Source organism: Oratosquilla oratoria, chromosome 11 (genome assembly GCF_046742065.1).
Source record: "Oratosquilla oratoria isolate Oo_2021 chromosome 11, ASM4674206v1, whole genome shotgun sequence".
In the NCBI taxonomy this organism is placed as follows: domain Eukaryota; kingdom Metazoa; phylum Arthropoda; class Malacostraca; order Stomatopoda; family Squillidae; genus Oratosquilla; species Oratosquilla oratoria.
The window spans coordinates 23,151,251-23,179,189 of record NC_134787.1 but is presented as its reverse complement, the minus strand read 5'-3'; the positions used below and the strand labels follow the sequence as shown (position 1 = coordinate 23,179,189).

The window sequence follows — 27,939 nt, the reverse complement described above, 5'->3', positions numbered from 1 at the left end:
AATAATTTCTTGCCTGTGTAATATATATGTATAAGGGATTCGGACATTGTGTTTACATTAACGTGGGGGCCCTCCAATAAGGCATCGTGGTTAGTGTGAGTGTGACCTTAGTTACTCAGTATTTAGAAAAAAATATGTGAACTAAAGTTTGTATATCAGCTCAGAGTGAGAAGTACAGAAATGAACGGTTTTTACATATATTATTAGATTAGGTCTTCATGACTAAGAATGCACCTATAAATGGCAGTCTGGAATCTGGATAATCATAATAATAGTAATAATGTTAATGATTTTACTTAATTTACTTATTTGATTGGGTTTAGACTTTGGTGGGTTTATCATCCCACCAGGCCAACACGTAGTGTCGTCCTTCAGTTTTCCTGAGCCTTCACTAAGGAGTTTTCCCCATCTGGGCGTCCAGGGGTGTCTTCCAGTTACTGTTTGGCTAGGAATTTTCAATTTATCCAGCAGCCGCAGGTGTTTGACAGAGTCCATTGAGCAACCCGTTTTATCTGGTTTGGCAAGATTATGTTTAGTTTGCATTCTGATTGAAGGGACAATAAAGATGATTGTTGGCTTAAACCTTAGCATACAAGGATGCCAACATCAGTGTCCTGAGGCATAAGTGGGTATACAAGGAATAAGGATGCAAGTGTCAGTGGACTGACTATATTTAGTAGTTGTAAATGAGTAACCCCCATATTTTGTGAACAGGTTTAATTGCATTTTCTATGGTTATCTATATTCAGGGTGAAAGGGAAATATTACAGCTATAACTTTATGTCTTATAATGCATATATTGTGATGGATCATTGTACCTCAGTGAGCCTAACTCTTGCACACCAGTATTCAACTCATATTGAAGAGGTTAAATTTCATAGACTAGAAACCTGCATCCTCACAGTAGAAGTTCTTGTGCCCTCTCAGATCTTTCTGAGAAAACACATTGGACTGTAGTCTGTATTGTATCAGTATCTATATCTATCACTATACCAAGCCAAGGGCTTTTTTCTCCCATGCAAAGGAGATAGCCAAGTCAAAAGGCATACCACCCATTCCACTTCCATCCACCACCCTTCTCCCTTTCATTTTAGCTCCTCATGGATGATGGGTCTTCCCTGTATCTCGTCCACTGCCCTGGGTAAGAAGCAATATAGGAAGACACAGCACATCCACAGCAAGATCATTTCACTCAATTGGAGACCCCCCCCCCATCCTCTCATGCATAAAAAGAAAACTCGGGAAGAAATCCCTTCAGGCTACATCAAAATACTATTCTTATTTAACTACTCCCTAACCCCCTATCCTCTCCCTTCTTTGCATCACAAATTCACAATATCATTTATACACAGCCATTCTCAACTCACCACTACTTCCTGCCTACTCCCTTCCTTGCCCAATACCCCTTTCACCCCATCCATCCATCTCATCTTCGGTCATTGCCTCAAGTTCATTCCCTCCACTTCTGCTTTCCACATTTCTTTAATTAATCTTTCTTCACACATTCTTTCCATGTGTTCAAATCATCAGATTTCTCTTTCATCAGCCCATCTCCTTTTCCACTTCAGCTTTCCTTCTCACCTCATTTCTCACTCTATCCAACCTTGTCATACGGAGTGTCTGAAGAAGGGAGGTGCAGTAATGGTGGACTGGCCAGTGAGGTCGTTTAATGTGTTTCTAAGGGAGGATAGAGTGCCTGTATAGTTCTGCTATACAAAGGAAAAGGGAACAGATGTGAGTAGTAGTTTCAGAGGGATCAGTTTAGTGATTGTAGATGGGGAAGCATATGGGAGGGTTTTCATTAAGAGGATTAGGAGAGGAACAGAGAAAGTAATTGGTGAGGAGCAGTGTGGGTTTAGGAAAGATAGGGCTTTCATGGATAATATTTTTGTGGTGAGGCAGATACATGAGAAGGCTTTAAGAAAAGGTAAGAATGTGTTTTGGGCATTTATGGATTTGGAAAAGGCTTATGACAGGGCAGACAGAAAAGCATTGTGGGAGGCTTTGCAAATATATGGGATTGGGGGAAAGCTGTTAAGGGCAGTCAAAAGTTTTTACAAGAGTAGTAGGTACTGTGTTTGAATTGGAAATGGAGAGAGTGAGTGGTTTGAGGTGAAGGTGGGATTGCAACAAGGATGTGTCATGTCGCCATGGCTGTTCAATGTGTACATGGATAGGGTAATGTGGGAGGTAATGGGCATGGGACTGGAGATGGTTAAAGAAAATAAAGAAAAGTGGGAGATGAGCCAGTTGTTGTTTGCTGATGACACTGCACTTGTGGCAGGTTCAGAGGAGGGATTAACGGAGTTAGTGACAGAATTTGGGAGGATATACGGTAGGAGAGAGTTGAAGGTAAAAGTATGTTAAAGTAAGATGATGAAATGTACAAGGGGAGAGGATGGCAGCAAGTTGGAAGTAAGTCTTAAAAGATAGAGGCTGGAGGAAGTGGATAGCTATAGGTATTTGGGGTTGCATGTGGCAGGAAAGGAAGGAGTGGCAGTGGAAGTAAATTGTAGATTGAGAGAAGCAAGTGAATGCCTTGAGGGATTAATAAGTGACATGAGAAATAGGCATATAGGAATGGATGCAAAGAGGAAATTATATAAAGGGAGGATTGTGCCAATGGCACTGTATGGGGCAGAATCATAGAATTTAAGAGAGGAAAAGTTTAAATGTGTTTTAATTGTATTAGTAAGGGACTTTTTTAGCTCACCAGCATATGATAGTAGAAGAAAGGAATTAGTTGCCATTAGTCAAGTGGAGGAAATACTTTTAAAGTTGATAGAGATCTCAAGCCATGTCTGGAGACCAAATGTCATTGTCTTGGGTTTGTACTTCTAGAGGGAAGTGAGAGGCATTGACAGGTTTTGATATCAACCTTGTGGGATCACCACTGTCAGGTTTCCATCATTGGTCCTACATCAACACAAAATTAGATGATAAAGTGTATGGTTGCCTTTTAAAGTATATTGTTGTTTTTGTGCTTTTCTGTACTAATTATCCATTTTATTTGAAGATGAGGTATTTCAGAATTAGGATAGAAATTAAAAACATTTCTATGTTCTTACATCTAATTTGATAATAATGTTCTTGTTAAATACATGCATAAATGATAATTCAAATAATTCTGTTTGGGTGTTTAGATAACTAGAATACTGCTTGATTACTGATTGAAAAGAATTACTATATTACAGGAACTTAGTAGAGTTTAAAAGACAAAGATCCATGGCATCCCAACAAAAAAGACTATTTGATGAAAATGATAGTGATGAAGAAGATGGATGGGCATGTAATACATCAAAAGAAGGCATTCAGATTAACAAAGCCTATGCAGACAAATATAATGACTGGAGGGAAGCAGAAGAATTACAGAAAGGTAGGCACATAAGAAATTAAAGTTGTGTGATGAATTGACAGTATAGAAATGAGGGAATAACTATTTTGAATGGAAAACTATATTAACTTGCATTTTTTGTTTCAGCAAAAGATCGGTATGGGACAAATTTGAATGTTGAATCAGATTCAGAAACTTCTGATGATGACTATGTTGAGGTAAGGTAATGTTTACCAAAGTGTAATTTTTCTTCAATTTTTATGTATCTTTTATTTTCTGCAGTTAAAGACATCTGCAGTTGTGGTAATGCTGATGAGCCTGAAATTGCTTTTGTATGTGTCTCAGTGTACTGGTATTTTTACATATTGTGTTTGTTGTTGCTAAAGTTATCACTTCATTTTTAGCCTGAAAACCCAGAATTTGACAAGGACTTCTTCTGTGCTCTTGGAGCTCTTCATAGCAAGAATGCTTCAATACTAAATCAAGATAAGAAATTCTTTAAAGATAGTTATGCTGGAGGCAGTAAAGAGAAGAAAGATAAGCCCATGACCTTAAAAGATTATGAGAGGAACATGCTTTTAGAGAAAGGCCCAGGATTTGAAGAAGGAGGTGAGTATACAGAATGTTATGATTTATTTATTTATTGTGTTATGGCTTCATATTAATTTTCATATTTGGTGTAGCGATAAGTTTCAAATATAATAACTGAGTGACACACTTTAAAGATTGTTCTGTAATTTGTCTGTCTATATACCAAGGGCTTTTTCCCACTCCCTCCCATTCCACTCCCACCACTCTTTCCTCCCTCTCATTTTAGCTCCTCATGGATAATGGGTTATCCTTGTATCCCACCCACTGCCCTAGGTCAGAAGCAATTTAGCTAGACACAATACATCCACAGCAAGGCTGCTTCACTTAATTGGCAACCCTCTTCTCCATCCCCTCATGCAGAAAAAAGAGAAGACAGGAAGAAATCCCTTCAGGCTGTGTCAAAATATCATTCATACATAACCACCCCCAAACCCAAACCCCTTCCCCCATCCCCTTCCTTTCTTGCATCACTGTATCATCTATACACAGCCATTCTCCACTCATCTCTATCTCCTGTTTTCTCTCTTCCTTGCTCAACAGACATTACCTTCTTGCTCAATGCTCCTTTCATCTCATCCATCCATATTATCTTCATTTGCCCTCTCAAGTTCACTCCCTCCACTTCTCCCTTCCACACCTCTTTCCATGTGTCCAAACCATCCCAATACTCTTTCATCAGGCCTATCTGCCACCTCCTTTTCTACCCCAGCTCTCCTCTGCCCCTCCTTGTTTCTCACTCTATCCAACATTGTAACTTCTACCATATTTCTTAAAAATTTAATCTCAAACTTGTTTCAACTTTTCCTCTCTACCTCTCTTAAATTCCAGGTCTCTGCACCACACAGTGCCATTGGTACAATCACCCTTTCATATAGTCTCCTCTTTGCATCTATTCCCAAATGCCTATTTCTTTTTAATCCCCCAAGGCATTTACTTGCTTCTCTCAGTGTATAATTTACCTCCACCTCCACTACTAGTAGTTATATAGTAGTTGTTGATTTTATTTATTCTAGGGGTAGACCATCAGGTATGGACTGCATGATGACATTCAGTTTATGTTTTAGGAACTGTTTTGAGGCACCCCCTACAGACTAGAACCATACGTCATTGGTCTTGAAGGAGTGATAGATGATTTTGTACTACTTTTCTCCCCTTGAATCTATTCTTTACCAATTCTGACTCCCTTTTCCCTGATCCCCTTGTGGCAGTAGTTGGGCGAGGGGGGTCAGAAGAATCTTGCCTTAAGAATTTGTCAAAAGAGTGTTTTATTTATTCATTATTATTATTTCAACTTATACATGGATGGGGTGGTGCGAGAGGTGAATGCTAGGGTAGTGAGTCAGGGATTGGAGATGGTTAAAGAAAATGGAGAAAAGTGGGAGGTGAGCCAGCTGTTGTTTGCGGACGACACTGCGCTTGTGGCAGGGTCAGAGGAGGGATTGAGGAAGCTGGTGGCAGAGTTTGGGAGAGTATGTGATAGAAGAAAGCTAAAGATAAATGTAGGTAAAAGTAAGGTGATGAGATGTACAAGGGGTGAAAGTGGCAGTAGACTGGAAGTGAACATTAAGGGAGAGCGACTGGAGGAAGTGGATAGTTTTAGATACTTGGGTGCAAGTGTAGCAGGAAAAGGTGGAGTGAAGGTGGAGGTAGAATGTAGATTGAGAGAAGCGAGTAAATGCCTTGGTGGTTTAAAGAGTGTAATGAGGAATAGACATTTGGGATGGATGCGAAGAGGAGACTGTATGAAGGAGTGATTGTGCCAACAGCACTGTATGGGGCAGAAACGTGGAACATAAGAGAAGAAGAGAGAAGGAGTTTGAATGTGTTTGAGATGAGGTGTCTGAGAAGTATGATAGGGGTTACTAGGCTGGATAGAGTGAGAAATGAGGAGGTGAGGAGGAGAACAGGGGTGAAAAAGGATTTGGGAGATAGGGTTGATGAAAGAATATTAGGATGGTTTGGACACATGGAAAGAATGAGTGAAGAAAGACTAGTAAAAGGTATGGAAGGCAGATGTGGAGGGAGTGAACATGAGGGGACGTCCTAGGATGAGGTGGATGGATGGGGTGAAGGGGGCTTTGGGGAAGAGGGGAATGTCTGTTGAGGAAGGAAGGGAGAGGACGGAAGACAGAGGTGAGTGGAGAATGGTTGTATATGGATGATGTTGTGACTGCATGAGGAGGAATGGGCGGGGGTGTAGTATGTGTGAGTAAATTTTGACGCAGCCCGAAGGGATTTCTCCCCGTCCTCGCCTTATATGCAAAGGGGGACGGAGAGGGGGGGTCGCCAATTAAATGAAGCGGCCTTGCTGTGGATGTACTGTGTCTTGCGACACTGCTTCTGACCCAGGGCGGTGGGCAGGGTGCAGGGATGACCCGTCATCCAGGAGGTGCTCTGATGAGAGGAAGGGTGGGAGGGGTGTGGAGTGTATTTAGGGATGAAATGGGTGGGAGTGTTTTTATGCCTTTCCCTTTTTGGCTACCTCCCTTGTAAGGGGGAAAAAGCCTTGGTATATGTATGTATTATTTCATGTGTGTGTGTTTGTATTATATTTATACATGGTTATAGGCTTGCACTTATGAAAGCTGCTACACTCATTGATAACAGATTTTTTTTTCTTCCAGAAATGCCTTCATCATCAACAGCCTTTAGTGGACAGAGGGAGCATCTAAACTTTAAGGGTGGTGATAGTGATGAAGATGATGATGATGATGGTGGATTATTATCATCAGGGTTGTTCACCAAGACAAAGGATTCTTCAAGTAAAAGCAAGACAGAAGAGACCTCTAAGGCAAGAATGAAGCACTTCCTTTTCCCCCAATCCATATGTATCCTTGTCTTTTCACAGACTATCATTCTGTACTATCATATACTCATACATAGAGCCCAAGTGTCTCATTTTCATTACCTTCACATAACTTCTCTCTTTTGAATTCATGATGCAGGCCTTATTTCCATACATAACAATTCATATATTCCTTTCAAAGCTCCCGCTGACAGTGATATATTTTTGTATACAGGGGGAAAAACATTTTATATAAATAGTCTTCTCCTTGTATTCATCCCCAGGTACCTAATTTTCATCATACTTTTCAATCCCCTTAGACATTTACTTGCTTCCCTTACTATGTGATTTGCCTCTGCCTCCACTCTTCCATTCCCTGCTACAATCGTCAAACTGTTGCTCTAGGTGTCTTACAGGCTCCCATGGCTCCCAGGTGACCAGCAATGGCCATTGGACAGGCTCATAGGTTAGTCAGGGAAGAAGTATTGTGTTGTTGTTTAAGGATAGTTAGTGTGGGGAAGTGTATGATGAGGTGCTCATTGTCATCTTTAACAAATAATTGCATCAATGCAGTACAGATGAGAGTAAAAGGGAAGAGATAGGTAGTATGTTTGTGAGAAGAAAGATGGATGTCTTGAAATTGAGTGAAAATAAGTTGAAAGGGAGGGGCAAGTTTGAGTTTGGGAGGGTGTCAGGAGTGAAGAGAGGATGAGGGTGTAGAGGAAAGGGAGGTTTTTTAGATAGACTTAGATGAGTGCATAAAGGGTTTAGGGCAAAATGTCAATGTAGTGATATAAGGAGATCTCAGTGCTAGGGTAGGAGACAAACTAATAGATGGAGTGGTTAGGAAGTATAGAGTGCTAGGAAAAAATCATAGTGGAGAGTTGATGATAGCAAGCACAGCGTTTAGGAGGAAAGTCAAGCATAAGTACACACGGGAAAGGGTGGTAGATAGGGCTTTAATGGACTATATAGTGGTAACCAGGAGAAGAGTAGGAAGAGTTTTGGATGTACATGTTCATAGGAGAGAGAGTGGGGAAATATCAGGTCATTTTTTAGTGGAAGCTAAGTTGAGAGTGGATGATAGATGGAGAAAGAGGAAAAGGACAGAAGGTAGGGAGGTGCTTAGAGTGAACTGCTTAAATGAGAAAGAAAAGGAGGAGTACAAGAGGAGTGAGAGTGAAGGATTGAATAGAACTAGGAGTGGAGGAGGAATGGTTATATTTCAAGGAAGGAGTCACAAGGTGTGCAAAGATGGTGTGTGGAACAAGGAAGATGGGGCAGGGGGGTAATAGAAGGAAGGGTAATGAGTGGTGTGATGATGAAGCAAAGAAGGTAGTAGAGGAGAAGAAACAAGAATTCACAGGTTGGTTGCAAAATAGGATGAATCATATAAGAGGTACAAAGAAAAGAGAAGTAAAACATCAGATAAAGGAGACCAGATGTGAAATGGGGTAAGAGTGTGACAGAATTTTTTTTTAAGATAAATTAAGAGAGGAAGGGGAGGTAAATCAAGTAGAGAAGAGAAGGTAAATGATGCAGATGGAGAGATGATAATGGAAGAGACGGCAATAAGAGGAAGACAGGCAGAATATTTTAGGGAGTTGCTAAAAGAAACATGGAACATAAGGGAGGAAGAGAGGAGGAGTTTGAATGTATTTGAGATGAGGTGCCTGAGAAGTACGATAGGGGTTACTAGGCTGGATAGAGTGAGAAATGAGGAGGTGAAGAGGAGAACAGGGGTGGAAAGGGAGTTGGGAGATAGGGTGGATAAAAGAGTATTGGGATGGTTTGGACACATGGAAAGAATGAGTGAAGAAAGACTAGTAAAAGAGGTGTGGAAGGCAGAGGTAGAAGGAGTGAACAAGAGTGGGCGACCTAGGATGAGATGGATGGATGGGATAAAAGGGGCATTGGGAAAGAGGGGAATGTCTGTTGAGGAAGGACAGGTGAGGACAAAAGATAGGGGTGAATGGAGAATGGTTATGTATGGATGATGCTGTGATGCATGAGGGGGAGTGGGTGGGGGATGGGGGGTGAGGTAGTATGTGTGAGAAATAAATTGACACAGCCCGAAGGGATTTCTCCCCGTCTTCTACTTTTCTGCATGAGGGATGTGCTGTGTCTTGCAACACTGCTTCTGACCCAGGGCAGTGGGCAAGATGCAGGGATCATCATCCACGAGGACCCAAGATAAGAGGGTGGAGGGGAATGGAATGAGTGAGAGTGGTTTTTATGCCTATGTTTTTTGGCTATCTCCCTTGTAAGGGGGAAAAAGCCTTTGGTATATATATTTATTTATTTTTTTATATGCATTCTATTCATTACTATTACTTTTATTCTTAGTATTATTATTATTAAATTTCTGTTATTTATCTCCATAGTCTGGTAATGAAGTTATCGATTACCTCCGTGGGGAGAAAGTCAACATAGGAGATAAGAGTGATGCCCAAATGTTGGAGGGTCTCAAGAAGGCCTGGAATGATAACAGCATATCTGAACAGGATAAGTGGTTGGCAGATTTTTTCATCAACAAGAGGTAACAGGCTTGTTTTATTTTATGTTGTTTTTGTGTTCAGTAACCCATGCAGTGGTATGGATTATAGAGTAATATAATAATAATCTATGTATATCTACCAAGGGCTACTTTCCGCTTATAAGGAGGGTAGCCAAATCAAAGTCATGTACCCATTCCCACTCATTCCATTCCCATCCATCACCTTTATTTCCCTTTATTAGCTCCTCATGGATGAAAGGTCATCCTTGTATCCCATCCACTACCCAGGTCAGAAGCAATCCAGCAAGACATACTACATCTACAGCAAGGCTGCTTCACTTTATTGGTGACTCCCACCCCGTCTCCATCCCTTCATGTGGAAATTAGAAAAGACTGGGAGAAATCCCTTCAGAATGCATCAAATTATCATTTGCACATAACCACTCCCTATTTCCAGCTGCTTCCTTTAAATGATGACCCTCCTTCTTCATCCCCTCATGTTAAAGTTTTCTCAAAGTTAAATAAAATTTAGCCATGCTAGATAGATACTTTTCCACAAAATGACAAGGTATTTTTAATGAAAAATAATTATTATATTACCACAGATACATGGAAGATGAGGATGAGAATGTAGAAAGGGCTTATAATGAGGCAGTGATTGATGAGGAAACTCTCTCAGAAGATGAGAGGACTTTCAAGAAGATGGAAGACTTTGAAACAAAGTATCGGTTTAGGTGAGTATTGGTTTGTTAAAGTTCAGATTAAGCTTTTTGTATATATTTCTTGCCTATTTTACCAATTGCATAGGATTTCTTATTGAAAACCTGCAGCTATGAGGCAGTAGCAATTACTAGGGTTCTCTTTGAACTCATTAAAATACAATGATTAGACCATCATGAGTTATTGCAAGACTGCTTGGGTCAGGTAGGTGGAGCTGAGGGCTACATGTGATGAAAACACACTAATAGTTCATTTTAAGTTACATACATATACCAAAGACTTTTTCCCCCTTACAAGGGAGGTAGCCAAAAAACAAAGGCATAAAATCCACTCACACCTGTTCCATCACCATATACTCCACTCCCCCTCCCTCTCTCCCTCTTATCTTGACTCCTGGATGATGGGTCATCCCTGCATCTCGCCCACTGCCCTGGTTCAGAAGCAGTGTTGCAAGGCACAGCATATCCAGAGCAAAGCTGCTTCATTGACATAATTTGACCCATATATTGTTTTATCAGATTTGTTCTATGTGCACTTATAAGCAGCTGCAGTAGTTTCTTCTAATATATAGACAGTGAAAGTACACAAAATATATCTCCACATACATGATCATTTTTCATATTTCAGGTTTGAAGAGCCAGACGAGGACTTCATTAAGCAGTATCCAAGAGTCATTGGAAGCTCACTAAGACAAAAAGATAATAAAAGAAAGGATAAGAGGGAGGAGGTCAGACAACGCAAAGAGGCAGAGAAAGAAAGGAAAAAGCAGGAAATTCAACAAATAAAAGCAATGAAAAGGAAAGAAATTATTAAGAAAATTGAACAGATTAAGGAAGCCTCAGGGAATGAACATGTTGACATTATGGTAAGTCTTTTAGTATGTGGCAGGAAAGAGAGGAGTGGAGGTGAAGGTAGAATGTAGATTGAGAGAAGCGAGTATCCCTTAGTGGATTAAAAAGTGTAATGAGGAATAGACATTTGGGAATGGATGCTAAGAGGAGATTGTATGAAGGGGTGATTGCGCCAACACCACTGTATGGGGCAGAAACATGGGACATAAGAGAGGAAGAGAGAAGGAGTTTGAATGTGTTTGAGATGAGGTGTCCGAGAAGTATGATGGGGGTTACTAGGCTGGATAGAGGGAGAAATGAGGAGGTGAGGAGGAGAACAGGGGTGGTAAGGGAGTTCGGAGATAGGGTGGATGAAAGAGTATTGGGATGGTTTGGACACATGGAAAGAATGAGTGAAGAAAGACTAGTAAAAGAGGTATGGAAGGCAGATGTGGAAGGAGTGAACATGAGGGGTGACCTAGGATGAGATGGATGGATGGGGTGAAAGGGGCTTTGGTGAAGAGGGGAATGTCTGTTGAGGAAGGACGGGAGAGGACAGAAGACGGGTGAATGGAAAATGGTTGTATATGGATGATGTTGTGATGCATGAGGGGGAGTGGGTGGGGTGATGGAGGGTGAGGTAGTATGTGTGAGAAAAATTTGATGCAGCCCAAGGGATTTCTCCCCGTCTTCTCCTTTTATGCATGAGGGGATGGAGAGGGGGGTCGCCGATTTAATGAAGTGGCCTTGCTGTGTATGTGCTGTGTCTTGCAACACTGCTTCTGACCCAGGCCAGTGGACTAGATGCATGGATGACCTGTCATCCAGGAGGTGCCAAGATAAGAGGGAGGGTGGAGGGGAGTGGAGTGTATTAGGGATGGATAGAATGGGTGGGAATGGTTTTTATGCCTTTGTTTTTTGGCTACCTCCCTTGTAAGGGGGAAAAAGCCTTTGGTATATGTATGTAGTTTAATAGAAATTCATTTAACCTTTCTGTGCAAAGTTTTCAAAGTGAATTTAGTTGATAAGTTACAGCATGTTTCTTTGTTGCCATTATAGGAAGACGAAATAGATGGAGACTTTGATCCAGAAGAACACAATCGGAAAATGGCTCTCATGTTTGGAGAAGATTATTATGGTGATGATGCAGATACTGACAAACCAGTATTTGAAGATGATGATGAGGATTTGATAAGTAAGTTACACCTTTACTTTTTCATCATAATTCCACTCATAAGGTAAATAATTAGTTATCCAGTAACAATACTGAATGATAATGGAGTTGATATAAGTATATTTATTGTAAGTGAAGTATTTGGTAATCTGTTTCAAAAAGTAAGGTAAAGGTGGCATCCAGGAGTGGAGGACACAAGGCTGATATACAGTTTCATGGGAAGAAAGTGGAACAGGTAGTGAAGTTATGGATATCAGAGAATAGATATATGTGAAAGTGGATAACTGGAGGAAGAGGCTGGCCATAGAGTAAGGGAAGAGCAGAAGAACAGTTACCCTGAGGAGAGCAGTATGGAGCCATAAAGGATGTCAGTTAAAGCAGTGAAAAGAATACATAAAGCAACAGTAGTGTTGACTGCTATGTATGGAGTGAGTCCTGGGTGGTAGAGGGTAATGCATGAAGTTACAAAATATGAAAAAGTAATGAGTAATAGGATTTGTGAAAGGACTGGGGTTCAGGTAACTGAGCAGATTTTGCAAATCCTTCACTGTATCTGAAATGAAAATAATGCCATCTGCAAATCTAAGGTGATTAAAATATTCCCAGTTAATCTTCAAACCTTTCCCTTCCCAACTTGATGATCTGAAAAGCTCTCCCAGGGAAGCTTGGGTGAAATAGTATTGCCTTCCACTCCTTTTTCAAGCCTTATATTTTCATAATCTCTATGTAATCAAATTGCAAAAGTACCTTTCACATCTCCTGAACCTGCACAATGTGTTCATTTGCACCCTATTTGTATATAGATTTTGATATTACTATTTGTTCTACCAAGTCAAAAGCCTTTTAATAATCTACAGAGGTTTATTGTATTCTATAATTTTCTTGATTGATTCATTGTCTGCAAATGGTCTATAGTCAAGTGTCTGTTTCTATACCCTGCCTATTCTCTTGGCTAGATTTCATCCATAACTTAGTCTGATTGTTTTGAACCTTTTCAATTTTGTAGGAGATTATGATCACTGGATGGAAAAGTTTGGACCTGGGAGAGGAGAGCAGAGCCAGGAAAACAGTAGAACAGTCCAGAGTACTAGCCAAAATTCAGAAGAGTATGAACCCAATGTTGAAGACCCAGATTTTAATGTAAGTATATTTACTGATTTCCTTAACAGGTTCCATCATAATTTTTTGACAAAGCTATATTTTAATGATACATACATCTATATCTATCTATATACCAAAGGATTTTTCCCCTTTACAAGGGAGGTAGCCAATTTAAAAGGCAAATACCCACTCCCATCCACCACCATTTCTTCCCTCTCATCTTACCTCCTCATGGATATATGTATAACTAAAAGCCCTTTACCCCTTATAAGGGGGCTGGCCAAATAAAAAAATTCACCCACCCTTCACCCATTTGTTGTCATTTATATCTAAGCTCCTTGTGTCATCCCGCAAGACACTACCTTCACAGCAGGGATTAACAGCTGAAGTTGGTTAACTCTCACTACTTCATAACATGATGACCTTTCCCCTCATCCACTTGAACTTACAGAGCTGCCAAGAAGAAATCCCTTCAGGCCACATCAATTGTTCATCTATTCATAACCACTAAAAGCAGTGTCATCTGCAAACAACTACTGGCTCGCCTCCTGTTTCCTTCCATTCCCACCTACTAGCTTGAAATCCCTGCCCAACACCCTTATTTTTATCTCCCACACCACCTCATCCATACACATACAGTATTGTATGATAACATAACACAACCCTAGCATAGACCATTCGTTTTCTCCATTCTCTACACTCATGCAAGCTCGACTACCCATGTAAAAACTTTTTATGATATTGTAGTTTTTTAAAGATTACTTATCTGTCTGTATATCCAAAGGCTTCCTCCTTATAAGGGAGGTAGCCAGCCAAACCAGACACCCATCCCACTTCCATCCACTACCCATTTGTTTCTCTTTTGTTTTAGTTGCTCATCTTTAAGTCTAGTCATCACTTTTGATGTACATATCACTTTAGAAGGGTTTGATATAGATGGTTTTACTTCAAATCATTGTTCAGCTTTCTATGGTTAGAAGAGTATTAAATAATTTAAGTTTGTTTTACAAAGATTACAAAGGATTACAAAGGCGGAGCATGCCGACAGGAGACCTTTTGATCCACATCTAGGTCGAACGGAAAAAAAAAAAAAAAAAAAATCATATTAATAATAAAACAACAAATAAAAACTATAATAATGCAAATGAAAAATAAAACACACAAACAAATGCACAGGTACAGTTCAAATAATAAACAAACAGGTAAATAGCAAACAACAACAAATTGACACATAACTAATAATAAATGAAAATCAGACAGACAAATGATAACAAAACAAAAACAAATAATATAAGATAAATTACAATCATTACAGCATCTTACCTAGGTATTCATCTAAATGACTCTCAAAGCCTCGAACCGAACCACATTGCACCACCTGTGCAGGAAGTTCATCCCATTCACCAACTACACGGCCGGCAAAGCTGCTTCTACCCACCTCCAAATTGAATCTATTTCCAGACAGTTTGAGACCATTGTTTCTTGTCTGATTCTCATTCAATGTGAAAATTTTGTCACTTTTGATGTTGTCAATTCCCTTTAAAATCTTAAAGACCTGTATCAAGTCACCTCTGAGTCTATGCTTTTTTAGGGAAAACAGATTCATGTGCTTTAGTCGATTTTCGTATGATTTATTTTTGATATTCGGAATCAGTTTTGTGGCTCGCCGTTGTACTTTTTCCAGTCTGTCAATGTCTTTAATGAGATTCGGTGACCATACGGAAACAGCATATTCCAAATGTGGACGAACTAACGATTTATATAGCTTGTTAATGAGTGATGGACTTTTGAAATCAAAAGATCGCGCAATCAGTCCCAGAATCTTATTTGCTTTCTCAGAGGCTGATATACAGTGCTTGGATGATTTGAGGTCATTACTGATAATTACGCCGAGATCTTTTTCACTATCCACTTTTGTTAACGAATTTCTAAATAACTTGTAATGGTACTTACTGTTATTTTTACCTATGTGCATTACCTTACATTTACTTGTGTTAAATTTCATTAGCCACTTTTCAGACCATTGCTGTAATTTATCTAAATCTTCTTGAATATCTAATTGGTTTGAGTGATCATTTGCCACTCCGCACAGTTTTGTATCATCAGCAAATTTGGAAACAGTAGATTTTAGTCCATGGTCTATATCATTTATATATACTATGAATAGAAGTGGCCCAAGAACGGAACCCTGAGGAACTCCACTTACAACACTTTTCCATCCAGAAGTTTTTCCATTTAAAACAACTCTCTGTTTTCGACCATTCAACCAATTACTAGTCCAACCTAATAGGCTACCACTTATTCCATGCAAAGCTAGTTTAGTAAGTAGTCTTTCGTGTGGGACGGTATCAAAAGCTTTTGCAAAGTCTAGATATATTAAATCTATATTGTTTCTTTTGTCATAATTCGAGATAACTGTGTTGTAGAATTCGAGTAAGTTAGTCACGCAAGAACGTTTCCATCTGAAACCATGCTGGCTATCATTTATCAAACGGTTACTTTCTAAATGATGTTCAATAGCATCTCTGATGATAGTTTCCATTATTTTTCCTACGATTGAAGTCAAACTTATAGGCCTATAGTTATTTGGTTTCTTTTTGTCACCTTTTTTGAATATGGGAGTAACATTAGCTAGCTTCCATTCTCTTGGGACATCTCTGGATATGATGGATTTCTTGAAAATAATTTCTAATGGAACAACAATCTCATTTTTCATTTCCTTTAAGATTCTTGGATGCCAACCGTCAGGCCCTGGTGTTTTATTAACTTTGAGTTTGTCTATACACCTTTTAATTTTTTCTTTTGTTATATTTACCGTAGTGAGTAAGTTTACCCCAGACTTTTCACAGGTTTCAGCTTGGAATTCACTTTGAGGTGTTTTGTTTACGAATACCGAGCTAAAATAATTGTTTAAGATATTACACATTCCTTCATTTGAATATTTAAGTTGACCGTCAGCAGATAATAGTGGACCAATGTGATTCCTAACAACCTTTTTATCTCTAATGTAACTATAGAATTCTTTGGGATTCTCTTTGGATTTATCAGCGATGTTCATTTCGTATTGTCGTTTTCTTTTTCTTATTGTCTTTTTTAAATCTCTCTGTATTGATACATAAGTTTCATAGTCATTAGATGCACCCGAGCACTTATATTTCTTATAAGCCTGTCTCTTTTTAGCAATAATTAAAAAGGTAGAAAGATGTGATATATATATATAAGCTCCACCGCAAGGACTCAAACCTTTGCCTTAACAACTGCTTATTATGAGGCAAAGACAATAGCTTTGTGCCAGCCAGGCCATACAAAAGGAATGACCTGGACAATGACCTAGCAGTTTCTTTTGTACAGCCTGGTTGGCTCAAAGCTATCATTTTTGCTTCATAATAAGCAGTCACTAAGGCAAAGGTTCAAGTTCTTGCAGTAGAGCTTATTTCCATTTGTCAGAATGACACACAACATATATATGTATGTATATATATATATATATATATATGTGTGTGTGTATATATATATATATATATATATATATATATATACACACATACATACATATTATTATTATTTATTTATTTATTTTTTTTTTTTACAGATGGATGCAGATTATGATCCAAACCAAGAGGTAATGGAGAAATTTTCCAAGAAAAAAAGAAGACATAGGTCCAAAGTTGCCCAAGCATTAGAAAGAAAGAAACCAGTTTTTGATCCCCAGGAGAAGACATTTGATGAATACTTTGACGAGTATTACAAGCTTGATTTTGAAGATATAGTGGGAGGAATGCCTTGCAGGTTTAAGTACAGAAAAGTCAAAGAAAATGATTTTGGTCTCTCTACTGAAGAGGTGAGATTTATTTGTGATATTGTAAGGTGGAACTAATATTGTATGGACTTACTGTTATCATTATGATTTTAGTTTATTCATGTATTTATTTTGTTGTTTCAGTTTTCTTCAACTTTTATACTATTATCTGTATAATTAGGTGGTGAGGCATAGTAAGAGGTACCTCAATCTTTTTAGTCTAAACTATGTGAAATTTGTACCATGTTTCTTGCCCAGCAATGCTGCCAGAACATCCCAGATACAGCATTACAGTAACATTGCTCACTCCAGAGAGCCATGAATCAAAGAAACATCCAGTAGTAAGAATTAACAAGAAAATAAATGTATCAAAGTTTGGCCAACAAAAAGAAACCCTAATCATAGTCAGTTCTTAAGAACCACACTTGACAGCTGTGGTACTGTTCGCAACTGCTAATCCAGTGGTCTATGTTCAATTCCTGCCTAGGGCTGAAATAATTAGCATCACTCCACTGTGAGTCAGCACTCCAACTCTCGTGGACAAGGAGCTAGGTGTGTGAGTGTGTGTGTAAAGTCAGCATTACCCATGGATTGGGCATATATGAGCTCTGAGCTCTTATCCAGAAAGATAATAGCTGTCAGTCATGAGTCCAACATGTGATCCAAAACCATGGTGAATCACACTCAGCTATGCTTCCACAGCTTGGTTCTCAGTAATCAAGAAAACATTGATATTCAACAAACTACACAAAACAAAGTTCTGATAATAAAAACTAGCAGCACCAAAACCACCCCAATAGAACATCTACTTGCAAAAACCAAAATCATCTCCATAGAAGGCTACCTCCCTTGTAAGGGGGACAAAGCCTTTATGTATGTATGTATCTCCATAGAGAAAATGGTACACAGTTTGTACAAGAACCCTCAACCCAATTCATCTCTCTACATCACACAAGCTCAATTATCTGAATGCAACAAACAAAACCACACAACACATAAGTACAAAAACACATTCACTTTCAGATCACAAAACAAGTACTTCCAAGACATCACCTAACTTCCTGCTGCATGAAACCTCTCCAGACATGAGCTCCATTGAAAAGTCCATCCCAGTAGAAGAATCATACTTGCAGTTATGTTCAGGTCACTATCCTGTACTAAAACAGTACCAACACAGAATAGCCATAGCCAAAGAAACAAATTGCCCAAGTTGTAACCATTACACAGAACACTTACACTTCCCCACCCTAACTATACCCAGACATTATTTTTTCCTTGAGCAACTTGTGGGCCAATCTAGTGGCTGTTGCTAGTTATCTGGGTGCCATGGGTCTCCAGTAAGAGAGATCTGAATATTTATTACAAATTGCAGATTCTGAATGCCCGAGATACTGAACTGAACCGCTGGTATTCACTGAAGAAATTACTAAGACATGACCGAAGTGAAGAAGAAGAGAAGAGAGACCAAAAATCCTATCAGCACCGGGCCTCCCTCCCACATGTCAAGAAGAAAATCTTGGGTAGTTTGTTTAATGAGTAAGTACATATTTCTTTTGTTTTGATGTAGAAATGAATACTTGATTGGAACCAGGCTTCTGTATAAATTAAGTCTTCCCTCTTAGTTGCTAGTGCATTGTGGATGTATGAGATGGGGGTATGTTGAGAGTAGTCTAAAGTTTTTACATTAGTAGTTTGTATAGGGCAGAGACTTGAAATTTAAGGGAGGCAGAGAGGAGGAACCTAAATTGTTTAAAGTGAAGTGTTTGAGAAGTATGATGGGGGTTATGAGAATAGATAGAGTGAGAAAAGAGGAGGTGAGGTGGACAGTGGGGATGGAAAGAGAGCTGGCAGATAAAATTGATGAAAAATATTGGGATGGTTTAGGCATGCAGAAAAAATTAGTGAAAAAGAAGCATGGAGGGCAGAGGTGAATAGAATGAGAGGAAGACCAAGAATGGGACAGATGGATAGGGTGAAAGGAGGCTTAGGTACAAGTGGAACGTCACTCAAGCAGGGAAGGGAGAGAGCAAGAGAATGCAAGTGTGAGTGGTTGTGAATGAATGATAAATTAATGTTCCCCAATGGGATTTCTTCTTGTCTACTGTATAATTTCTTGAGTGGATGAGAGGGGGAGAGTCACTGTAATGAAGCAATGGGGATAAACCAAATTTAGCTGTTAGGCCCTGCTGTGGAGGTCCTCCATGTTGCTGCATTGCTTCTGACCTGGGCAGTGGGTGAGGGATATTGATGACCTTTCATCCACAAGAAGGAAAAATAAAAGGGACAACAAATGGGTGAAGGTTGGGTGTATGCCTTGGCTGGTCCACCCCCCCATCATAAGGGGGCCATGTGATAGAACATGTTGGGGAGACATGAATGGAAAGAGTGAATAGTTTTAGGTGAAGATGAGGCTGCACCGGGATTGTGTAATGTTGCCATAGTTGCTCAACATGTTTGTGAATGGGATGGCAAGATTGATGGGTGAGAGTGGAGGGATGTGGAAGGTGCGCCAATTGTTGTTTATGAATGACACTACACTTGTGGCTTAGTCTGAGGAGAGACAGAAACAGTTGATGGCAGAGTATGAGAGGGTGTATGAGAGGAAAAAAGTGAAAGTAAATGAAGGCAAAAGGTGTAATAATAAGAATTGATGATGTTGGTGGGTTGGATGTTAATTTGAATGAGATAGAGGCTGGAAGATATGGAAAGTTTTAAGTATATTGGGTTGCATGTGGCAATGAAAGGAGTGGAGGTGAACAGAACTCCATAATCCATTAATGCTGTCTTAACCAACCTTCCTCCAGCCCACGTATATTTATATATCTTTCCTCCCTAACATTATTCAACCATCAGTTCTCTATCAACGTCTTCAACATTTTCTCTATCCTTTCATTCTTGCCCAGCACACCATACTTCCCAATTACTTCATCTTGTAGAAGGATTGTAATCTTTGTATATATATTACCATATGTATGCATAGTAAAAGCATTTTATAAAATATAGAATTAACAAGAAATTGTTTAGCATATTGGTTTGAATTTATTAACATGTTTAGTTCTTTTGGAAAAGAAAATTATCATGAGACTTGTCCCTATTGTATTATAATTGTCTAATATTTAACTGCAGAACACAAGAGGAACAGCAGGAAGCTGAGGAAGATAAGAAGAGGAGAAAAAATTTGAAAAAGAAATTAAAGAGACAACAGAAAGAAGAAATGATGAAAGAAGTTCTTAGTAAATATGGACCTGTTGGAACAGTAAGTGAAAAGGAAACCCAAGAAACTGGTGAACAAAATGTACAAGAGACATCAAGTGGGGAGCCTCCTGCAAAGAAAAAGAAAAAGATGAAAAAGCAGCAGGGTAGTGATGCAGATGCCATGGAGGTGTTGCATGTCAACACTGAAGTCACTTCTATTGAGTCCATACCTCAGGGGGTTAAGGAAGAGGTGAACTGTGCTTCAGACAATGAAAATGAAGATGTTAAAAAGGATGAGACAGAACTACAAAACGATGAAGAACTCACTCCTAAGAAGAAGAAAAAGAAGAAGAAGAAGAAGAAACAAGGGGAAGTGGCAATAGTCCAGCTCAAGGAAACAAAGGAGAAAAAGAAATACAAAAACCAAAGCAGTCTTGAGCTGCAGGGAATAAGTGATGCAAGATCTCTTGCATATGGATTGAATCCGAAAAAGCTTAAAAACAAAGTTAAATATGGAAAGATTAAAGACACTTCATGATGTGTAAATAACTGAATATTTTCCTTACCAATAATCCCTTTGCTACAGTGATACCTTTTACAAATGTCATTCTGGCTATTGCTGAATAATTGTATTTAGTGTTGTGCAGGACATTATGCTGAAGGCCATCTTGAAGAAGTCCTTTGTGCTAATAAGAACATTATAAATCTTGTTCCATTTAGGGCATAACCTTGTCCCAAAGGGATTAAGAAAGGAAATATCACATTGTTGCGTTTGCAAAATTAAATAATTTGGAGTTATGATATTTGTATATAAAATTCTGCAAAGCATTGAAATGTACAAATGGGAGAGCAACATTTTATTGACAATTAATAAAGGTTGCTCCACTGTTAATTAAGAATTAATTGTTGCCTTAAGTTTCTCAATGCAGAAAAACTGCAGCCCCACAGTGACTGGAAATGGTCCTCCCACAGATCTCTCTAGAAAGAAACTTTGGAATGTTACCTGGGCTGTGTTAGTGTGGGGGCATTTCATGTTACCTGCTGCAAGTGGTAGGGTGAGGGGAACAGTCACTTTGTTGTCAGCTCTCAGCATGTAAGAAATACAGTTGGAAGTTGATAAATATCTTGGGCCAGACCTGGAGACCAAGTGCTAGTCTCCTCAGGGCTGCACTTCCTGACAGGTTTTGAAAATGGGCAGCTTTGCTGTCCATCATGCAGAACCACCACATGCAAGTACCCATCATCGGTCCCTCTTCCATTGTTATATCAGAGTAAATACATAAATACTTTTTAACTAAAAATTAAAGAGCAATAGAAATGCTCTAACTTTGCAAGTAATTAATGAAACTGTGGGACTGTAGGTTCCAATCAAGGAAACTGAAGGCAGTGTTGGTTTTGGGCTATAAAGCACAATTCTATCCAGGTGTTTTAATACAGTAGGCTTAACATGCCAGCATCTTCCATCAAAAGTCAAGGTAAATAAGACTGTGTTAGGTTTTTGCAAGGCTGTATTAGAACAAAAGCAATGAATTGATACAATCCAGTAGATGTGACTTAAGTTCCAAGCCAACTCAAACTCTGATTGTACAGCATCTGTTCTTGTACTCTCCAAGCAAGAAAATGATTAAAAAATAATTTCAAGTCTTGTCTTTTATTAATAAACATTTGATGAATATCTCAAAGCAAATGGTTTCTATAATTCTTGACAAAGATTAAGGCTTAATGAACCCACAAGCACATGTAGTCCAGCTCCACAAATTGAATCACTGCCAGGTATAGCTCTATTTTTCGTCATGCAGCAATAGTTAAACTTTTCCCAGCTATCATCAGACATTTTTCCTCTGCTGTAAGGCCCCCTTTACCAAATTTATTGTTTATTTTTTTAACTACTGGGCAGAATGTTTTCCTGGCATCCCAAGGTGCTGAGATGGAAAAGGGCCTTTGGTGTATGTATATACAATTTATATGCAGCACTTCTTATCTTTTTTAAAAACTCGCCATCCCACTCCAATAATGTGGGAAGTGAAAAACCCCTGGTAGGGCAAAGCCCGACATTTGTGGTAAGTCACTGAGTATTTTAGGCCAATGTTTGGGTTGCCTCCCTGCCTGGCCTGGGCTGTCGGGAACCAATGCAACATAGCCCGCAATGGGTCCCTCGAATAGAACTCATGACCACCTGGTCATGAGTTCAACATGGTATCCACTGGGCTACCCTGCATCCCAGTTATCCTTTGGTGATTATATTTAGCTATAGGGGTTCCTATACAAAGAAAAAAATTAACTCCTTGGAATATTATATCTAACCTGGGTATTCTTTAAAGTTACGCCTCAATATCCTCAGGGGGTGACTCCCTTGGCTTCAGCACCCTAAGTCCGTTTTGGGTTTTACTTCTTTTAATTTCGGACTTTGGTTGCTCGGTATTTCCAGAGATTATATATTGTTTGTTGGTTCACTTCCAGGTTTTCTGCTTTAGCATTAACTTATAGTTTCTTACGGATCTCATCTTTTTTTTTTTCCCAGGTAGGGTTGTTGGGGCAGTTTCTTTTAGGCTCTGATCGATGTGGTATATATTGATAGAACAGTATTACAGGAAGTATCTGATTAATTTGGGTTGGATCTTGGGTATCAGGACTGAAAATATACAAACTACTGATATAAATCCATACAGGGTAGTACAACTACTTTTCTGGCAAAACAATTACTCCCTCATAAAATTTCTGCTCGGTAAAAGCCTGGAAATTAATTTATATATCTATAACAATAGGTTTCTTTCCCCTTATAAGGCAAGTAGCCACCTGAGGCATACACCCAATGCACCCACCCCAACACATCCTACTGCCATCCATCACCCATTTCCCTTTTATCTCAGCTCCTTGTGGATGAAGGGTCATCTCTGTCCACTGCCAAAATCAGAAGTAATGCTGCTTAATTATTACAACAGCAATTGAGATGGGAAGTACCTCTGACACAAATATTAAATTCCATATTCCAAAACCCTTGATATATGATGAAGTGCTATACATGGAGTGGAATATAAGCCTTTCTTAAAAAAAAAAATAACTTGTGCTCTCAGGAAAATGATGAGTGAATGAAAAGATATTAGGATGATCGTACTCAAATATATGCTCACAATTAAAAATTTCACTGCTTTATCATTACCATAATCACAATATAAACCTAAACTTTCTTTACAATTTGGACGACATCTTCATCATTTAGGAAGTGCTCCTTGCCCACCTTCTGTGGCTGATGCTTCACTGATGTTCCCCACACAAGTGCACTAGAAAAATAAGACATGATTAAATTGAAAAGTGCTGCATGTTATTGTGGCAAAGTAGCATGCAGTTGATACTTTAGGGTCTATATGGGGCGCCCCTACGGACCAGAGCCACACATTATTTTGTCTGTGATAGAGGAAGACTGTTCATAGAGAAATGATGACACTTATTATACTACGGCTGTCCCTCCTTTATACTCACAGAGAGTGAGTATCTACCATTTCTCTGAATATTCATTTCCTTTTTTTGCCTACCCTATGGTGGGGGAAAAGAATGCCACCACCAAGTCTTCCCACTTGAGTTGTAAGAAGTGACAAAAAACAGGACAGGGGATAGGATTAGGAGTCCTGCTACCTGTAGCCCCAAAGGGGACATTCCTAAAAAAAGTCAAGGCATAAGAGGGTCTAGGAGTTTTCCAACCAGTACCCAAAGGTTTGGGTCTTTTAATGTGCATGGATGTGGTACAGATGAGAGTAAAAGGGAAGAGATAGGCAGTATGTTTGTGAGAAGAAAGATGGATGTGCTGGTTTTGAGTGAAACTAAATTGAAAGAGAGGGGCAAGTGTGAGTTTGGGAGTGTAGCTGGGAGGTTCTCAGGGGTGAAGAGGGGACAAGGGAGAGATAAGTAAGCGGGTAGTGGAGTGGAAAGTTTCATTAAGGATGATGTGGATGAAAGTGAAGCTGGGAAGGGAGATGTGGGTTTTTGTAAGTGCATATGGGCCTGGTAGTGAGAAGAGCATAGAGAGACGGGAAGCTTTTTGGGTAGATTTAAATGAGTGCATAGAGGGATTTGAGAGAAATGTCAATGTAGTTGTATTGGGAGACCTTAATGCTAGGGTAGGAAATGAACCAATAGATGGAGTGATTGGGAAGTATGGAGTTCGAGGTAACAATCATATTGGAGAATTGAAGGTGGAAATGTGTCTTGAAAGACAGCTGATAGCAAATACAGTGTTTAGGAAGAAAGGCAAACATAAGTACACATGGAAGAGGGTGGCAGATAGAGCGTTATTGGACTATATAGTGGTGACCAGGAGTATGGTAGGAAGAGTTAAGGATGTACATGTTCTAAGGGGAGAGAGTGGGGGAATATCAGATCATTTTCTGGAAGGTAAATTGAGAGTGGAGAAAGAGGAAAAGGGCAGAAGGTAGGGAGGTACTTAGAGTGAACTGCTTAAATGAGAAAGAAAAGGAGAAGGCGTATAAGAAGAAGCTGAGAGAGGAGTGAAGGATAGAATAGAACTAGGAGTGGAGGAGGAATGGGGATGGTTCAAGGAGGGCGGCAGGAAATAGAAGGAAGGGTAGTGAGTGGTGGGATGAGGAAGCAGGCTTTCATTGATTGGCTACAAATTAGGACAATGGAATCATACGAGAGGTACAAAGTAAAGAGAAGGGAAGTTAAGCATAAGATAAAGGAAGCAAAGAGGAGAGCTGATGTGGAATGGGGTAAGAGTATGACAGACAATTTTGAAAGTTATAAAAAGATGTTTTTTGAAAATTATAAAAAGATGTTTTGGAAAGAAATTAAAAGAGGAAGGGAGGGTGGTGAATGGGAGTGGAGTATGTGAGGATGGAATGGGTGGGAGTGGATTTTATGCCTTTGTTTTTATGGCTACCTCCCTTGTATGAGGGAAAAAGTCTTTGGTATATGCAAGTATTATTACCATTCCAGTACGGTAAAATTTATCCAATCTACTCCAAAAGTGAGTCACAAACTAACTGTTATGACTTGATACTCAAAGATTTTGTTCTAATGGTAGATAATTCTCAGTTGAGACAGACCCTGGGAAAAGGAGTTGCTCTACTTACTATTTGAATTCTCTTATAATGGTGCGATGAATCTTGTTACAGAAGTCTTCAAGAGAATTCTTCTCTGATTGCAGAACGACTGGAGCACTGTAGTCAGGCAGTTGTCCCTTGGGCTTTGTGTAGCTATGGAAAGAACAATAGGCATCTTGGTTCAATCCTTTCTCCTTTCAACTTTTCACAGGTCCAGATCACATCATGCATACAAGAAAAGAATAATTACTAAAAGTTAAAGAAGTATAGAAATATAGCAGAAAACTGTTTGGGTTTCTTACATTCTGATGAGTTTTAAATAATCCCACATCTTGTCTAGTAAGTCATCAAAGTTCCACTTGTGATGTGCTGAGATGGGAACACAATGGGGAATGCGATAGATGATGTCCAGCTCTTCAATGCTGATCTGATCTGTATGAAAATACCGTAATATTCAATCCACTTTCACCTCGATACAACACCTACTACAAAAATCTAATACAAACTTCAAATGGCATGACCCTTCAAACACAAGGTGGTGGGATGGGAGGCATGTTAAATTAAAGTGTTTAAAATAGATAATCATCTCCCAATCAGATTATGGAGACAAGGAGGCAATGAAACTTTAAGACTAGAGTATGGATTTTTATTCATAACCAGACATCTTAATTCCTTGGGCCTTCTACTGAGTCCATTGAAGAAGGTCCATGTGATAGTAATGTCTGGTTCTAAATAAAGCTCTATACTCTAGCCTTAAAGTTTCATTGCCACCTGTCTCCATAATCTGTCAATCCCTATACCCTTTCCTACCAACTACAAACTTTTCTCTGGTACTCTTGGACCCCATCCACATGCACACTGAACAGTTCGGTGACATCACAACCCTAATGCAGTTCTACATTTACCTCAAACCATTCACTCTTTATCCCTAATTGTCACAGTCCAACCACTCTGAAAAAAAGTTTACTATCTTTATCAGATTTTCACCTATTCCCTATATCTAACACACTCCACAAAAGAATTGCTACTTGTAATGGAATTCAAGGTGATGACAGTTTGAACCCTGGCACTGTCAAGTTCAAACATGGGCATGGTTCCACACTACAAAGTACTCAGTATATATACAATTTGTCAAATACTTCTCACATACCTGTTTTACAACAAATATTTGATCTAAGCACCCTCTTCTAAACTGTTTGAGAAAATATTTAATAATAACATACCAATCTTGTTGAGCAGGAAGATGCAAGGGATGTAGACACGATTGCCTTCAATTACATCAATGAGGTCATCAGCTGTGGCATCATACTTAAGAACCACATCTGCATTGTGGATGCGGTATTCTGACAATATACCCTGAAAATAACAAAGGTTTTCCAGTAAGTGTTTAACTGATCAATTGTTGTATCAAATGTCTGATCAAAAACCTACTACTTTCCGTTGGTGTTATGGAAACAGTCCAACACTAATAGAACACAAAAATCAGTCCCAAAGCTTCTTCCCACAGAGCTCTATGGGAAGGCCCAAGGACCATTACCTGCATTTTGAAGCTGTGGGTTTCCAGTCAATAAAACAAGGCAACAATCATTATCAACTGATTGTACTACACATCAACAGCTCATCTAATGCAGAAACTAAAATCCTTTCCATAGAAGAATTCAAGAAAATGTTATATACAAAATCTCATGTAAGACTCTTTGACCCAACAACACTTTGCATCACACAAACACAGCTGACCATAGGCAAGAGGAAACATATCTACATAAACCAAAGAGTACATTTCCCCTTATAAAGAAGGTAGCAAACAAAAAGCATGCACCACCCCTTCTTTGCTCTCATCTTAGCTCCTTAAGGATGACAGGTCATCCCTGTATCCTGCCACTGCCCTAGGTCAGAAGCAATACAGCAAGACACAGCACATCCACAGCAAGGCTGCTTCCATTAACTGGCGACCTCCCCACTCTATTCCCTCATGCAGAAAAGGAGAAAATGGGGAGAGATCCTCTTGGGTTGTGTCAAAATATCATTCACACATTACCAGTCATTAACCCCCTTTGCCCACTCCCTCCTTTCCTTGCAAAACAGTATGATCTATACACAACATTCTTCACTCACCACTATCTCCTGCCCTCTCTCTTCCTTGCTCAACAGTTGCCCTCTTACTAAATGCCCCTTTTACCCCAGCCATCCATCTCACCCTCAGTTGTCCCTTCAACTTCACTCCATCCACCTCTGCCTTCCACACCTCTTTTACTAATCTTTCTTCACTCATTCTTTCAATGTGTCCAAACCATCCCAATACTCTTTCATCAGCCCCATCTGCCATCTCCTTTACCACCCCCCAATCTCCTCCTCACCTCGATTCACACTCTTTCCAACCTTGTAACCCCTACCATACTTCTCAGACATTTCATCTCAAACCATTCGTTCATCATTTCCAATCCTAATACAAGCTCTATTACTCGTAAAAGTTTTAGACTGCCCTTAACAACTTTACCTCTATCCCATACCTCCACATCTCCCACAATGCCTTCCTGTTAACCTCATCATAAGCCTTCTTTGGATCCATTAAGGCCCAAAAGACATATTAATCTTTTGCAAAAAATTCTCACATATCGGCTTTTCAACAAAAATTTGGCTCACACAACTACCTTTCATAATTTTATTCTGTTCTTCCTCAATTACTCCCTGTTCCCCCTGCTAATCCTCAGAAATAACACCCTCTCATATGCCTTTCCTACTACACTCAAAGATTGATTCCTCTAAAAATATACATTCATCAGATAATTTTTATGAATGTCGCATGTAGAACTTGAACCTACTGATCAGAGGTCATAAGGCTACTGGGCAGTACCT

General features: G+C 39.3%; 2 protein-coding genes across 5 annotated transcripts in view; one reads left to right on the top strand and one right to left on the bottom strand.

Moving 5' to 3' along the window:
- Positions 1–29: 29 nt before the first annotated feature.
- LOC143029654 (protein KRI1 homolog) lies at positions 30–23,087 on the top strand. 4 transcript variants are annotated; one of them, XM_076192455.1, is made up of 14 exons: positions 80–95; positions 1,095–1,141; positions 3,195–3,376; positions 3,482–3,552; positions 3,739–3,943; positions 6,550–6,716; positions 9,095–9,249; positions 9,813–9,941; positions 10,555–10,792; positions 11,817–11,952; positions 12,938–13,071; positions 16,625–16,873; positions 18,204–18,367; positions 19,958–23,087. In XM_076192455.1, exons 2-14 carry the CDS (start codon positions 1,101–1,103, stop codon positions 20,562–20,564), a joined length of 2,478 nt encoding a protein of 825 aa, XP_076048570.1. In that variant the 5' UTR covers positions 80–95; positions 1,095–1,100; the 3' UTR covers positions 20,565–23,087. The 4 variants fall into 4 exon arrangements, with proteins under 4 accessions (XP_076048571.1, XP_076048570.1, XP_076048573.1 ...); XM_076192456.1 differs by lacking the exon at positions 1,095–1,141 and having other exon boundaries at positions 30–95; XM_076192458.1 differs by lacking the exons at positions 80–95; positions 1,095–1,141 and adding an exon at positions 128–146.
- The window catches only part of 128up (GTP-binding protein 128up), a 19,064-nt gene continuing 12,641 nt past the window's right edge, over positions 21,517–27,939 (bottom strand). The window contains exons 6-9 of the mRNA XM_076192462.1: positions 26,307–26,439; positions 25,386–25,515; positions 25,114–25,236; positions 21,517–23,307 (exon numbers count right to left, since the gene is read on the bottom strand). Coding sequence (XP_076048577.1) covers positions 23,205–23,307; positions 25,114–25,236; positions 25,386–25,515; positions 26,307–26,439 — 489 coding nt within the window. The 3' untranslated portion in view covers positions 21,517–23,204. The remainder of the gene's footprint in view (positions 23,308–25,113; positions 25,237–25,385; positions 25,516–26,306; positions 26,440–27,939) is intronic.